Raw genomic sequence first — 15,214 nt, 5'->3', positions numbered from 1 at the left:
ACCACCGGAAATTTTTACAAGCTGCGGGGAAAGTATATCAGCCCTATTAAAAAGCTCTGAAATGACTAAAAGCCGGAGCATCGCTAGCTAAAGATGTTTCGAGAGTCTAAAAATTGTAAGTTGGGGTGAGATAACTCTAATGCGTTATACTGAAAAGCAAAATATGAGCGAAGGTAAAACGAAAAGCAAAATTTTCTGGAAAAACTGATAAGCTCATTGGAGTCACCAATGTCGATCACTTCTTTGGTGATGCAACATCGTATCCCTTTGGCCTACCTGAGCATGGTGATGAAATTCTGCAGCTCATGAATGAATCTCGGAAACAAGGTAAGGACCGAAGCTCGAATGGTACCCCGAGCGGAAACGGGATTCCAGCTGCTAGCAAATGACGATTGCATGATAGCTTCAGGGTTTCGGCCAAATACCAAGCTCAAGAAATGCAGGGTGGGCGTATCTAGCGCGCAAGCACTAATCATGATCATCATGACAAAAGACCAGTTACGAGGGCAGGGATCTTCCAATTTCAAAAGCAAAACAAAGTTCAGGGAAAGTTGGGCCGACAGCGGGACAGGCACGATGACAATGCCTATTTGTTGGTGTTTGGACTGGAAGGTTCAATGTTGTACCAGGGAAACAAGAGACAGCTAATATATGGACGAATGAGAAAAGCTGTAGAGCATATTAATATTTGACGGAGAGCAAATCGAAAGAAATAACCTTAAAATAAGGTTCAGTGAAGCTTCTGGCTGGGATGGATGATGTCATCGTCGAGGCTTAGTCATTGCGGTTGGTTTTTCCCTGTTTCGGACATGTTAGGGCTTGCAATGGTTCGGACTTGAGACGACGAGTATTGTCTTCAGATATTTTTTACAAGGAAATAATATATACCGATCGTTTGTTTGGAAGAACCAGCTAGGCGGTATCTAGTCTGCCTCAACGGGCCACTTGCAAGAAAACGGTAGGTCTCCCCACATCTTGAGGAAACCTATGAAAGTGTCCAGCTGGAAGAATGGCTCTATCCCTGCTACCTCCCCAAATCCAAAACATCATGATGGTCGCTGTTGGTTGTGTAATGCACTTGCTCGTCGAATCTCCACAAGTGTGATCAAGAGAGAGACATGCACTCGAGTTCCTGATGGGATGAGATTAATGTGCCTTTCCTCGCCCCCGGCACTATAGCCCTGATACGATGAGCATCGGCATCACAAAGCTACCGACCAACCCGCCTCATCCATACTGCATTACCAGGTCCTTGTAAAATCGACATATATCCAATCATTATTAAAAGTTTCACATATGAGCCTACCTCATCCAGCAGCATCAGCCATCTCACCAGCATCAGCGCCACCTTGACCGCCTAAGCTGCTAGCTCCTTCGGCTGGGCGCCCGCTCCGTCTCCGTGCTGTTGACTGTTTATTGGCAGCGATAATGGCCCGCTCGCCCACAAAGTGGTCTCCAGTCCATTGCGATTTGCAGATCGGACATGTCTCCGCTTGTTGGCGGCGGAAGAAGTTTTGTGTGCAGATGTCGTGGAGACGGCCGGGACATTGGCGCTGGGAACATCGTTGGCCCTGTGAAACAATCTGATTAGGAATTACCGACGTAGAAATGAAGCCCCGCAGATTAGGAAACAGAGAAAAAAAATTAAAAATTAAAAAAATAAAGAACCTCTCAAAACGTACCACGGTAATAATATCCTTACAAGCCAAACAAGTCTTGATCTTAGCAGTCCTCCTACCGGCCCCCGAACCATTATCATCCTCGTCATCATTATACGTCGCAACCAGCCACCCGCGCAACTCCATAAGCGCGCGGGGACTAAGCGTGAAATAACCCCTCCGACTCTCCTCAAACCATCCTTCCTCCACGAGTTTCTTCATCATATCATCCGCCTCACGTATCCCCAGCGATTGCGCCGCGCCGGCAGCGGGTGCACCATTCGCAGCAGCAGCGGCGGCGGACTCCCTCCTTTCAGAAGCCCTAGGCACCTTAGCCAGCTGCGCGACCTGCATGGAGGTCACGGCCATCGCCTCCAGCCGCGGGGTATTGTAAGTATCAAACATGGCGTCCAAGACGCGTTTGACGAACGCGATCTCGTTTGCGTTGTAGGTGGTGGCTAGTTGGGTGAGGGGGTCGCTGGTAGTGTTGACAAGGGCGTAGATGCGGGTGGTAGGCTCTGTCTGGTGACGTGTGGAGCGGATTTCGAGGTCGAAGGGGGAGATGGCGGTGTTTATTGTGGCGATGTAATTTGAGAAGTCGGCTTGGGTGATGTCTTCGGGGAGGGTATCTTGGTGGTCTAGGTGTTTATGTGGTTAGAAGTGTTCAATTTGTTTAGCGGGCGTCCACGCCTGAGGACAGGCCCTTGGGAAAGTGTAGCAATGGATGAGAATAGATCGCAGAGAGTACCTCTGGCAGAAAATATGGCAGCTAGAACAGGTTTCGCTTGCTCGTATGTCATTGTTGAGCGAGCCATGAAGGCTTGCAGGAATGCGCGGTGGCTATCATTGTAGCTCTCGTTGGCTGACATTTAGACGATTGCCAGCGCCTTCAGTATCACCAGCGGATATATAATATCTGTAGCAATAAAACACTGGGATGGGAGAACAAAATGTGTAACGTTGGTTTTCAACTGAAATATTTTGCATAAATATGTTCGGGATGTTTTTCTCGGCGCGAGTAATTTATCCGTTTTGGGTTAAGCGCCGAAGTTCTCCTTTCCTCAAAACATCAGATGTTCTTCTCTGTAACGACAACAACATCCTATATAATATAGATACAGTATCAGTCTTAGGATGAGAATGTATGTGATACACCCATCTACACTAACTAGCAGGATAGGGGTGGGCCAAAATTCTCATGGCCTCCCGTGCTTCTACACTGAACTTCCAATTGATCCTCTAACCTGTTCTATCCCCTTAATATCAAGGGAGGAAAATGCATGGAAATACTCAATAATGAACACCTGAATATTGAAAACAAATGCAGTTATCAGAAATCAAGGGTTCTTTACTGTATCTCTATAGCTCTCTCTACATAAGCAAAGTCTATATCTTCGCCTTAGCAGGCCTCATCCCTGCCTCCAGCCCCAGCCCACTCACATCCGCACTCGTCTTAACTCCCCTAATCATATCTGACATAACCTTCCCCGTTCCCAAAGACATAGAAATACCCCATGGCCCATGCCCCGCCGCCATAAAGACACCACCAGAAGGAGACACATCACCCGATCCCAGAGCCCAATCCCCCAAACGTGCCACAATCGGCCGCCCGCTCTCCGTCCACGGGCGGAAACACAGCGCTTCCCGCACGACTTCCAAATCATCAATGTTCGCATCTCCCTCTGCATCTCTGCTCGCCACGTTCGGGTCAGCCTTACCCATCAGCGTCACTGCCGTCTTGCGGACAAGCGCAACTTTGTCTGCCTCCATCATGCCATGGGCATCACTCGCGAGCGCGGGGAGGGGCGTTTCCGAGCTATTGAGGCCTGCGAGGTATATCTCCCCGCCGGCGCGCGAGAAAATTTCAGGACTAAAGCCGCAGGAGCGTGGGTGGGTTGTGAAAACTGCATGCGCCGTTCCGGCATATGTGTCTCTTTCATGCGAGAGGGTGTGGCGGGGGGAGCGGATGAGGATGGAGTAGCCTGAGAGGGAAGTCACAGGGATGCGGGTGGGGGATGTTGGGAAGAGGGCATCGAAGGCGCGGGGGGTCCATGCGCCTGCGGCAAAGAGGAGGTTTGTACAAGGGATGGTTGATTGGGTGTTCGTGCACTGGTGTTGAAGCGTTATGCCTGTAGTAGAACCGGATGAAGAGTCCTTGATGAGCCCGATTGCCCGCGCAGGGTTGTGGACCTGGACGCCGCGCTCGATACATTTTGCCAGGAGGAATTGACACAATCGTAGCGGGTCACTAATGCATATCCACCCATGCGCAGTAACATTAGCATTTTCCAGCGGGCAATTCAGAAGCAGAAAAAGCAGAAGAAACAAAACCTGGAGAAAAGGGAACCTACACCTGCGCCACACCCGCAACATCACTGATCCTCTCCGCTCTCCCCCCCTCCTGCGGCGTCAACCACTCCGGCGCCGCATCCGGCTCCCCCTCCTTCTTCTCATCCGCCCTCACGGCCACTTCCGCCCGACTAGCCCCCTGCCTCAGCCAATCATCCCCGCTCGCTGACTTCTGCCCGTCCGCATACTGCACCTGCAACCCCACCGCGGTGCTGCGCATGTACCCCCATTTCTCATAGCCGCCGTGCTCGCGCGCAAGCTGTTCGTGTAGGTCGAAGGAGAGGGCGCCGAGGGCGGCTTGATCGGGCGCGAACCAGTCGCGGGTGACGAAACCGGCAGCATAACCTGAGGCGCAGTCGAAGAGGTGAGCTGCTGGGTCGATAATGTGGATTTGGTGTTTGTGTCTGTTGAGCGAGAGGGAGAGGTAGTATGCAGTGGAGAGGCCGATGATGCCACCGCCGATGATTACGGTGGACATTTTTTGTATTTTGTTATTTTAGTTTGTAATAATATATAGATCAAAGAGAGAAATGGAAAGAATGAACTGTACACTATCAGCGAGTGTATATAAATAACAAACAAGCCCTCCACAGCGCTCTTTTAAGGTATATATATATACACCCCCTCCCTCATGAACACAAGCAGCAAGCAGACCAAAAACTCCGAGCGGTCGAGTTTCTCCAACCAAGTTATCGAAACCCCAGCCCAAACTTCGGCCCGAACAAAGCTTGTATTAAATTCAAGCTGTTGGCATGCGCTGAACAATAGAGGGAAAAGACAGGATAGCAACGGGTGTTGACGGATATAGGATAACGACTTATTTTTAATGAAGAACAAAAATACGCCCTGTAGCTGTCAATTATTGCCGACGGAGGAGATGGTCGTGCTAGGCATTTCAAATATGGGCGGGTGTTGCCCACCATGGCGGGGATAAAAGTGAGACAATTGCAAGATTCTTTGGTGACTATTGAAGGAGCATTGCAATACAGATATCGATCTTCTCTGAAGCTGTACGTCTACTCACACAATGATAGCAGGAAGAGTCGTTTTGATGATGTTAATTACGGTGCATCTCGATTGCCATCAAATATTCTTTGTCTATTTAGCCATACGCTACAGTGTAGTGGAACAGATGATCCACCCATCTCATGATACCTAAAAGAAGCGAAACCTGTAGACTTAAATTCACCGACGCTCCATCCATATACACACTAGGAATCTATATAGAAACAGTCATATATGGCGAAAACAAAATTGAAGTTCATGTTTGACGTATCAGGAAGAGCAGGATTGTTTAAACGAAACAACCGTTAATGCAAAGCACGTGTATGATCTGAGTAAAACGTGTTGGTGTAAGTGCGATATATCTTAAACCAGGGAGTAACTTATTAAGCTGGGGCTGGCTAGGAGGCAGATCGAATATTCCAAAATCGGCATCTTTCCACAGGGCGGTTGATTGGTCGGTCTCGTCTATTTGGCAAACTTAAAGCGCGAAAGTCTACAAATGTCAAGTCAGCAAGACTTGAATAAATCGGTGCAAAAATGACGAAAATAAAACTCAATTGAATAAACAATTTGAAGAGACATCAGTCGAAAGATGAAAAATGGACACATGTATTTAAGCATTAGATGCCAAGAATGGCACCTTTATATTTAGCATGGAGTGTATGTTTTAATCATTTGTCTCGTGTTCAAGACGTGGGATATACATAAACGGGGGAAACAAAATGGAAAGACCAGAAGTGGAATTATCCAACATACCTACGAATGAATATATCTCAAGATTTTTTTACACGAGTCTGATATTCCTAAACATAAGCGAACTCTAGCATTAGCAAGATGTTCATCAGCTTGCTCTGAAGGATCCATTGTAGCCTGCTAAATCATCCTGGATAGAGGTAAGTCGTGTGCGTGTATCAGAGAATCGTAAAGGATTCGTCATTGAAGATCGGTATTTGATAGTACAAAAGTATTCGCTCATCATGATTGTTAGGTCACGCACACGACCAAGGCGAGGCCAAAACGCTGTTAAAATCCACGATCCAAACATACAATCACCGCTGGTTTCATGGTTCAAATGATGGACTGGGCATGGCATTGTGTACTACTGCATCTCCGGCCATCGAGCTGTCTCTAAGCATGGGACGTACGCTATAGCTTCTAAACACTGGGGTTAGCAGTGTTTCCCCTTTCCGATTGTATCCAGGAGAACATGTGGGGCAAAGGAGACAAAGAATAGAATCCTCGGGGAGAGAGAAAACTATGATCAGATAGTCCGTTTGGCTTGGACAGGTAAATCACCACGGGAGCTTGATGCTCGTTTTGTATGATAGGGGCGACAACAACGTTCATCATGATAAGTTGACGAGAAACAAGAGAAAAGAGAATATTACATACCATTTGGTTAGTGTGAGCATCGACTGTAAGGTGATATCATAATATCTGTCTCCATAAGTCAATTACCCAGTCAATTGACATGGGAAATAGGAAGCTGTTGTTGCCCATTTGTTTTGTGCTTTGTGTCTGGTGAGAAGAAAAGAAGAAAAAAGTGAAAATGAAATTTCCAAAAAGAGAAATTTAAGCCAAGTGTGGATCTTAGTCATCGTAGAAGGCGGTGAACGATTTCTTCCCACGTGATGTGGCAGAATGGTACGCGGGAACCACGACATAAAACATCTCCATCCAAGAGCTCATCAGGTTATAGACATCTACATCTATACATATCTATTGCTTTGACTCTGATCCCCCTCCGTGACGTACTAAACTAAGGATCAGTAGATTTTGCCTGTTGAATAAATATGTCAGACCGAGAGTTTGGAGGTACGTAGATATTAGCCCCGCACCGCGCTTGTTCTCTCGTGCATCTCGAAGCTAATCTATTATCTAAAATGGAACAGGCAATGATGACCTTTCCTTGCCCAAAGGTACTACTATACTTCGAAATAGCCATATTCCGCTCCTTATGCATTCCCACATTCCTTGTGCAAAGTGCTTCTTACACTCCCTGCAAAAACCCTCTTAATCATCTATCCCCTTGTCACCGTTATAACAAAATAAAAGGACCCCACATCAGCTAACTTCGAAATCCCCGATAACAGCAACCGTTCAAAAAATAATAACCGAAATCCTTCCCACTTCATCCGGGCAGACCTTTGCTAAGGATGCGCGCGATCTGCTCATAGAATGCTGTGTCGAGTTCATCACCTTAATATCTTCCGAGGCAAACGATATCAGCGAGAAGGAGGCGAAAAAGACAATCGCATGCGAACACATCGAGAAGGCGCTAACGGATTTGGGTTTTGGAGATTATGTACCTGACGTACTTGCGGTGGCAGAGGAGCACAGGGAGCAGCTGAAGGTGAGTTCCATTTTCTTTCTTTTGGATCTTTTGGCATGGATATATGAGACCAGAGGCTGCAATATAGTATCTATCTATCAGATGTAGAACCTAAGTTACCGGCAAAGAAAAGTAGCAAGGATTTTACTGATACCTATATCAAATAGTCCCGCGAGAAAAAAGTCAATAAGATGGAGCAGAGCGGCCTCACGGAAGAAGAGCTGCTCCGACAGCAGCAGGAACTCTTCCGCTGTGCGGGCGAGAAGTATAATGCGGGCAGTTGAGAGTGCGCAGCTTGCGTACGATAGATTTTACAGCATTCCTACTCTGAGGTTATTTGGTAAGTAACGTGTGAAGCTAAATATACAATATGCCCTCCTCCGGGGGGGTACGGGGAGGGGGTCACGCATCGTGTTTCCCCTCGTGATTTTGCTAGCTAGCTGACCATAATAATAATAGTTGTTCATACCGGACAACAATAATCCGGGAGTGCTTTATACAACGCTAAGTGTGCATGGACATGTTAATTCTTCCGATTTGCACAACCCGTTTCTCCCCCCTTTGAAACGTGCCACCGCGGGACAACCAAAGAAGGGTGTCAGCCCTGCTCTTCCAGGCTCACCCTACCTACGAGCCTGAGTTGCCACGCACTATCCATTCCATCCTTCACACAGCAACGGGAATGGGAACGCGGCAATCATGCTAGGAACCAAACAGCCCTACCATGCATACATGCCCCGTGCCGCAGAAAAGGGGGCCGGGTAGTGGTGAATCAGGGGAAATCGTCCAAACGGTGCGAGCTGGCGAGGATTTGTTACGTTACTTCTACCTACTCTAGTTAGAGCCATCTCTGGATTTGGATCAGTTTCCGGCAGATTCATATTGTGTTTTATATCCACATTTATATATAACTTATTACATTCCCCACATGGAGTCCCATTTACGATTTATTATGTATGATACCTTTCTTTTTTTCATTATAACATTTTATGCCCACTTCGCACGATAGATGGCATGAGTGACGGATGATATGATGTATCAGTGAACGAACTAGTTTAGAATCAGTCGATCTCAATTGGTGTAGTAAAAGATGTACTGAGGTAGATATCTAGCTTGATACATTTTGAGGGCGACAAAAAAAAGAAGAGCAACCCGAAGAACAGGGGGGTAGAGAAAGCAAAACAAGAACAAGAGGGAATATATGTATCACGCCCCCCAAAAAAACACCAGTCCCATTCCCAAATTTATAAAAGGTTCCGCCGTAAATTTCCGAAAAGAAAAGGCAACAAAAATTCCTTTTTTTTCCACACTCGCTCGATCATCGTGGTTACAATAATACATATAGGAAAACGAACCCACCCACGCACCCTACAACCTACAACGAACAATCATGAATCCCCGCCGGCCCGGCCTCGTTATACTCCACACGGCTCAAAAACCCCTTACTAACCCCCTGATCAATCACAAACACAACCTTCGCCGCAACCTGCGCCCCCAAAAACGTCGCCTCCTCCATCCCCACATTCTGCCCGCCCGAGCCACCTAGCCCCGGAAGCAGCGACGTTCCCGCTCCCGCTCCCGCTCCCGCGCCCCCGGCACCCCCAGCTGTCGCACTAGCTGCAGCTGCTGATGAGGATACCTGCAAGCCGCCCACGCCGATTGCGCTGGATGAGCCGCTGATGCCTTGGTTCTTCCATTCTGGGAAGTATTCGGGAGGCTTGAGGAGGCGGATGGAGGTAGGTGTTTGTGAGTGGCCGGTTGAGCGGTGGTGCTGTTGGTGGTGGTGAGCGGCAGCTGCAGCTGCTGGGGAGTTCGTGCCGTGGGGGTCATGGGGATTGAGGTGGTTGGGGGTTGAAGGGTTGTTGGCGTGGGTGGCGGCGACGAGAAGGGGGTTTACGCCGTGGGCTGCTGGATGGTGGAGGGGGCCTGGGTTCTGGAGGTGGGCTGGCGTGTTTGTGCCGCCGGTTGGGAGTGGTGTGGACATTTGCGAGGGCAATTCGGAGGTGAAGATTGTTCCGGACGAAGGGGAGAGGACGTATTTTTGGGTTATGGTTGCGAGGAGGGCTTGGGGGAAGCCTGTGTTGTTTTGTATATGCCGTTAGCTTTGTTTTTATTTTTGAATTTTTTGTGTTTAGAGAATCCACAGGGGGGGGGGACACACCTTTTATTTTGCTGCCGTTTCCAAGGATGATGAAGGAGTCCCATAATTCGCTGCGCTTGGGCGCATCGGGGACTGAAAGGATGGTATGGTGGATTTGGGCGGCGAGTGTGTCGAGAATGCCGTAGCTGCACTGGTCCTTGGACTTCGTCTCGCTGGGGGTTAGTGCGAGGAATCGTTCAATCCCAACCTCGATATCGCGCCTCTGCCGAATATACTGGGCAGTAGTGCTCTGTGCGTTCACATCCTTAGGCTCAACTTTAACAAACTCATGATACTGGAACGTCGCCAGCTCCTTTTTGTAGTTGGGTAACCGAATTGGTTTTCCCGTAGCAGCATCCGTAGCTCCCTTCTTCGCAGACGTCCGCTCGGCTTTCTCCCGTTCTCTCCGGGCAAGATATTCGCTCGTATTACCACTACTAACGATAGCTGCCACGTCAAGAACGCCTTCATCATCATTGTCCTCCCCCATCACATTCGCCGCCTCAGCTCCCTTGCCCGCAAGCCCCGGGACAGGCTTCGAGGGGCCCGCTGCACCAAGCACATCCGACGAATTCGGTATTTGCGACGCCGTCTCCGAACTTCCCGGAAGCGGAATATTCGCAGGGAGGATTTCGCAGATATTGCTCCTCTTTAGTTGCTCGCACATATCGCGCGTTAAACCCTTGGGACCCAGCAACTCTTCCAGCCGGTCCGTCATCGCCTCGCCGCCGCAGTTCGCCAGCGCCAATCCCCTGCCATGCTCGTTGACACTGAAATCCGTCACGGCAGTGACGTCCGCCTTGCCATGACCGATGTCAATCACCGTGGCGTTTGCGGTGCCGTACGCGTAGCAAACGGCCAAGGCAGAGTCCATCAGACAGAACGCGGGCGTTTGGAATTTCTCAAAGACGAACTGAGTGATTGCCTCGCGATCCCGCGCGGTCCATACCGGCTGCGCGATAAACATGATGGGGGTGTGAAAGGGCGGACTGAGGGTCTTGAAGATGTGGGATAGGAGGGCGAAGAAACACGACCACTCGACGATTTCGCCGTTGCGGATCGGGTAGACGGCGCCTTCGTCTGACGTTGGATCTTCTTCGTATATTATTTGTTCCTCCTCTGGCTGCTCAGCGTTGGTAGCGGTGGTTCCCTCTTGGCCATTTTCAACGATGTTGGTAGTGGTAGTGGCGGTGGTGGTGTCCGCTTTCTTCTCGTCTTGCGTTGCATCTCCTGCTTTCGCGTCCTCTGCTGGCTGTTCTGCTTCGGTGCTATCTTTCATTTCAACATCTGATTTATCTTTCATTTCAACATCTGGTTTATCTTTCATCTCAACATCTGGTTGAACTTCAACACCATCCTCCTTTGGCGCATCGGTTGTCGCGGTGGTATCAGTCGTCGCAGTGGTAGTGGCGGGTGCGGGGACTGTCGCGGGCGCGGCCTTCCTCACCACGATCTTCTCACGAATTTTGTACGGTTCCCATTCGCCCTTCTTTTCAGCCGGGAACATGCGAGTCGGGAATCGGAATTTCGCAGGCGTGAAGGATTCGGGCAGACCTAATTGCGCCAGGGTGGTTTGCGAACCCGGCGCAATAATCTGGATGGTTAGGGGGAAGTTTTAATCAGCAGATGCATTGTGAGGAATGATTAGACAGGGAAAACGGGGTTCAAGCAGGGTTATATAGGTATAATGCATACCAGTATATGTTCATCTTTGAACGCCGGCATGGTGGGCTGCCTGTGCTGGGAGCTGTAGGAGCTGGTTGAGCGGGTCAATCGAGCTGGTCGAGCTGTTGGACGCGGTTTTGGAGCTTTGCGAAATGTCTTTTGGGAAGGGAACAAGAGGTGGCCAGGAAGGGTTTAGCGTGGTTGGAGGAGCTTTTGTCTCCCACTCTAGCAGCACGCATACTTATATGAATATTTTTATGTTAGTGATTATATACTAAGGGTTGTTGATATTACTTCAATTATGAGATTAGTTAGTTGTTGGATCTATACTAGCCTAGAATCATCACCGTCCTGGAGCGTAGCTCGCAAAGAAATAGAGACCAAAACATGAAATAAAGGCGTTATATACTCATAGGCATGTTTATCCGTATATATTCCTCACACTCTAACTTAGGACATTAACCGTTTATCAAGAAGGATGTCATTTCCAAGCCACTTGTCACACAAGCAAGAAGGCAAACCCATGATATTCACTGTAGGAAAGTCGGGCTTGAAGGAAACAACATCAAAGAAGGAAAGAAACAAGAAGAGGGAAGATAAGGGGGTTAGGAGGACATATCACCCCCACACGTTTACAAAAGGAAGACAAAAATGGATATCATGTTTTTGCGTCAAACTAGAATCTCAACGGTCCAAGGACCTGGATACTAACCCCTTACAGATAAACCGCCAGGATTCCAGGAACAAGAGCAGCGCCTGCAAGGAGCGCCGCGTGCCAGCTCCAGATACCGCTGCTCCCTGATTCGCCAGGTGGAAGGGCGACCAGATTGCCGCCACCGCTGCCACCGCTGCCACCGCCGCCACCGCTGCCGCCTCTGCCGCCTCCCGGTGGTTCTGGGACGTCAGTTGCGCTGGCGGGGGGGTCGAAGGTCGCTGTGGCGGTGTATGCACGGAAGGAAGACGAGGCGTCGGCTGAGTCTGAGGCATAGAAGGAGACGACGCTTGTTGTAGTGGTGGTTGTGGTTGTGCGGATTGTAACTGACGTGTAGAATGTGACGCGGTATGTCCTGGTAGATGTTAGTTATTGTTATATATATTCTTTGTATTCGCGAATTCCCTTGTTGCGCATGTAGCAATCGTATGCTAGCTAGCTACAACATGCATCGGGTCCAGGAGTTAGGTAGAGAAAGTCAACTTACCAGGTTACTGTCCACGTATAATAATCGAAACTGGGTCTTGTCCGTGGAGGGCTAGGTGGTGCGGGTGTAGTTCTGCTAGAACCGCCGCCGCCGCCGCCGCCGCTACCACCACTCCCGCACACGCCTCGAGGGCAGCACCTAGGCCGGCCGTTGATGAGCCAGCACTCATACCCAGCCCTACAATGCCTACCCGCGGTCCGGCAACACTCTTCATTGTCGTTGATGCAGCCGTTATGGCAGCATTTCCGTCCGGGGCCGCAAACGATACCGCGACCGCAGCAGCTCCAGGCCGTCGAGGGGATACAGGTGCCGTCGGAGACGCAACAGTACTGTGTGCACCGTGCTGGACAGGCGCGTTTTGCCAGTGATATCAGGTCTCCTGAGTCGGCTAGCGTCACGTTGTCCATCACGTCGCGGTCGCCGACCAAGATATCGGAGAAGTCTGAGACCACTTCGCCGAGCTCGAGAGCCGAGCAAGAAGCGGAGAGCGCGAGGAGCGCGAAAGCGGCTATGCGGGACCACGAAGGCATGGTGTTATGCGACGAACAATGAAGTGCGCAAAACAGAGATTGGATTGTCTATGCTGATATGGTCATGGAAAGGAGAGAGATGGGGAAGAAAAGTGATGCGTAAAAACCAAAAAAAGGAGGCATGGTGCGAGGCGTTCCCATTAAAAACCATGCTTGGTAAATCATCAATTCGAGCTTGGAATTTTTCTCTGGACATCTCTGAGCAATCAACACGCGAGGCTGAGCCTGATGTGGGCTCAATCAGCTGTTCCATCATTTTGTGAAAAAAGGCCGCCAAGCGGCGGTGTTCTGGCGTGTGCCTAATGAATACGAGATGTTAGATGTAACTAAAGGACGAACTTCATCCCAATCAGCCAATGAGCTGGACGATGGTTTGGCGAATTCTTCTGGACGGTGGAGGTCCTTCCACGCTTCTCCTGCGCGAGTTGCTGCCAGAGAGCCTGTGCTTAAATTGGTAGGCTGATAATACGATGGACGTGAAAAACTAGCGGAGTTAGGTTGCGGCCGGTTTGGCACGTTGATGGCGATCGGCACTGCCACCGTGGCCGGCTTGTTCGCTAAAAAAAGATGACCAGGCTAGTTACCAGGCCAGGTTGGGCGTTCTTGATACCCCGCGCTGTGGGTTGGGTGAGCCCTGAGCAAGCGAGACCGGATGAGATGCGCAGTGTCCTGTCAAATCGTACAGGATCTGCCCTCTGTGATGGATGGCAGATCGATGAGGAGAGAAAAAGAGCGGCGGATGAGGAGGAACAATAAGCTATATAACTAATCAATAATAATAATGAGGGGAGATTCTTTTGCGAGAGTTTTTGGAGTGATTTGTGTGTGGTGTGGAGAATAAAGTGCGGCTCCGCGTTTGAGGCGCAAGTTGCAATCGAAACATCATTCAACACTTCTTCTTGTCCCAACGCCAGTGACGCCACAGCGAAGTGAACCCTGGAGTTGAAATGGGCAGCTTTGTTTCAATACGCTGTAATGACAGCTCCCCGGCATCGCCGACCCTTCAGGAAGCAAGAGGGCACTCGGAGCCAAAAACAGACCTCTTCCTTCTGATGTTGTGCTCTGTTGGGAAATTTCCGTAGGCAGTGTTTCCGATGACTGGGGAGAACAAGCCTCATCAATCATCTGGATCAAGCTTTGATCTGTTTTGATTCAAGTGCTTGAATCACCTGCTGTGCTTATGGCAGAACACTCAGGATTGCAGAGACGGGAATCGCAATCGCAATATGTTATGTATGTATATGATATCAGCAGGCAGCACAAAAGACAAATATCATTCCCTCCAAATACTCATTGTGTCAACTCTTACGCAGGATCACATGTAAATTCATCATTGCTGAAATGCGGTGCGGTCAACAAAGGTAAACTATAGTTAACTATCAGAAGCGCAAAATATATTCGAGGCATGGAGCCCTGTCGCAATAGAAAGTGGCCGACAAGATGTGATGGATATTCCCGATATCTTATTAATGCCCGGCAATACGTTAAAAACGAAACAGTAGAGGACATAAAATGAAATAGCCGACGAACGAGAGCGGTAAATGCAAATGGAAAAAGATACAAGAAAATGCGTCTTTCTTCTTCATTTTGTCTCTGATCTAATGAGAAGTAATTGACTTATAGTAATTCGGGGATGAAACGTGCACTTTTTCTTTACCACCTTTTGAGAAACATGAGGCCACTTGATGAGACTCCCCAAAGACTCGCATGCTAGATTACCCTGGTGGTACTGGATGCATTGCATTATTATGTCCGCATGTTTGTTGGAGACAATGGCAGATGTACGGAGTAATTAGGGCTAGTTTAATAAATTATACCAATACGAGCGTTTATATAAAATTACACTTATTTAACCACTAACCGTGCCATGCTTACTCACTCTCTGTAGTGAGTGTGCCACAGTGTACAGAAAATCACACTGTAAAGAAAATATTTTGAATATAGTTGTAACGTGGCGGAACCGAAGCGGTGGCTAGTCGGCGGCGTCATGTAGGGGTAGTTGTTTGGGAAGCCGTATGGGTGGGCTTGATTATCTTGCTTGAATAGCGAGCTTGTAGGCTACAGGGTTATTGCGAGGATATCACAGATATGGTACTTAGTATACTAAGAAGATTGTATGAGACACACAGTAACTCTTGTATATATTCCAGTAGAAGAAAAATGAATCACTGGCTTCTTTGATGAGAAGCCAGCATCTAGCTATTCTATATAGACAATGGGTGAATACCCTTCTTTCATTCCATGAGTGAGAATAGCTGGAGTGATACCTCAGCAGCATCTCATTGTCAAGAAAGAGTAATCTGCTGATCTTGTATAGAAGTGAGGTTCTCATATTC

At 48.8% G+C, this 15,214-nt stretch overlaps 5 protein-coding genes across 5 annotated transcripts; 2 read left to right on the top strand and 3 right to left on the bottom strand.

Annotated features, from left to right (window-relative positions):
- Positions 1-1,307: 1,307 nt before the first annotated feature.
- BDBG_08678 (DNA repair protein Nse1) lies at positions 1,308-2,567 on the bottom strand (the record flags this gene model as incomplete). Its single annotated transcript, XM_002620833.2, has 3 exons — positions 2,407-2,567; positions 1,683-2,296; positions 1,308-1,571 (listed from the first exon to the last, which is right to left on the bottom strand). Exons 1-3 carry the CDS (start codon positions 2,525-2,527, stop codon positions 1,308-1,310), a joined length of 999 nt encoding a protein of 332 aa, XP_002620879.1. The 5' UTR covers positions 2,528-2,567.
- A 141-nt stretch (positions 2,568-2,708) lies between these two features.
- BDBG_08677 (FAD dependent oxidoreductase superfamily protein) lies at positions 2,709-6,554 on the bottom strand. The gene is made up of 5 exons (XM_002620832.2): positions 6,405-6,554; positions 6,060-6,167; positions 5,769-5,815; positions 4,010-5,505; positions 2,709-3,906 (listed from the first exon to the last, which is right to left on the bottom strand). Exons 4-5 carry the CDS (start codon positions 4,483-4,485, stop codon positions 3,045-3,047), a joined length of 1,338 nt encoding a protein of 445 aa, XP_002620878.1. The 5' UTR covers positions 4,486-5,505; positions 5,769-5,815; positions 6,060-6,167; positions 6,405-6,554; the 3' UTR covers positions 2,709-3,044.
- Positions 6,555-6,805: 251 nt separating this feature from the next.
- BDBG_08676 (CBF/NF-Y family transcription factor) lies at positions 6,806-7,628 on the top strand (the record flags this gene model as incomplete). Its single annotated transcript, XM_031723675.1, has 3 exons — positions 6,806-6,827; positions 7,106-7,365; positions 7,512-7,628. The coding sequence occupies 3 exons, from the start codon at positions 6,806-6,808 to the stop codon at positions 7,626-7,628; spliced, it is 399 nt and encodes a 132-aa protein (XP_031580932.1).
- A 768-nt stretch (positions 7,629-8,396) lies between these two features.
- Positions 8,397-11,405, bottom strand: BDBG_08675 (chromatin remodeling complex subunit). Its single transcript, XM_002620830.2, has 3 exons — positions 11,180-11,405; positions 9,506-11,078; positions 8,397-9,420 (listed from the first exon to the last, which is right to left on the bottom strand). The coding sequence occupies exons 1-3, from the start codon at positions 11,207-11,209 to the stop codon at positions 8,720-8,722; spliced, it is 2,304 nt and encodes a 767-aa protein (XP_002620876.1). The 5' UTR covers positions 11,210-11,405; the 3' UTR covers positions 8,397-8,719.
- A 2,040-nt stretch (positions 11,406-13,445) lies between these two features.
- On the top strand, positions 13,446-14,167 carry BDBG_08673 (uncharacterized protein; the record flags this gene model as incomplete). The annotated part of the gene is made up of 1 exon (XM_031723674.1): positions 13,446-14,167. One exon carries the CDS (start codon positions 13,446-13,448, stop codon positions 13,632-13,634), a length of 189 nt encoding a protein of 62 aa, XP_031580931.1. The 3' UTR covers positions 13,635-14,167.
- Between the last annotated feature and the right edge of the window lie 1,047 nt (positions 14,168-15,214).

The sequence above is a fragment of the Blastomyces gilchristii genome (genome assembly GCF_000003855.2).
Source record: "Blastomyces gilchristii SLH14081 genomic scaffold supercont1.27, whole genome shotgun sequence".
Lineage (NCBI taxonomy): Eukaryota > Fungi > Ascomycota > Eurotiomycetes > Onygenales > Ajellomycetaceae > Blastomyces > Blastomyces gilchristii.
This window is presented reverse-complemented; position numbering and strand designations above follow the sequence as displayed.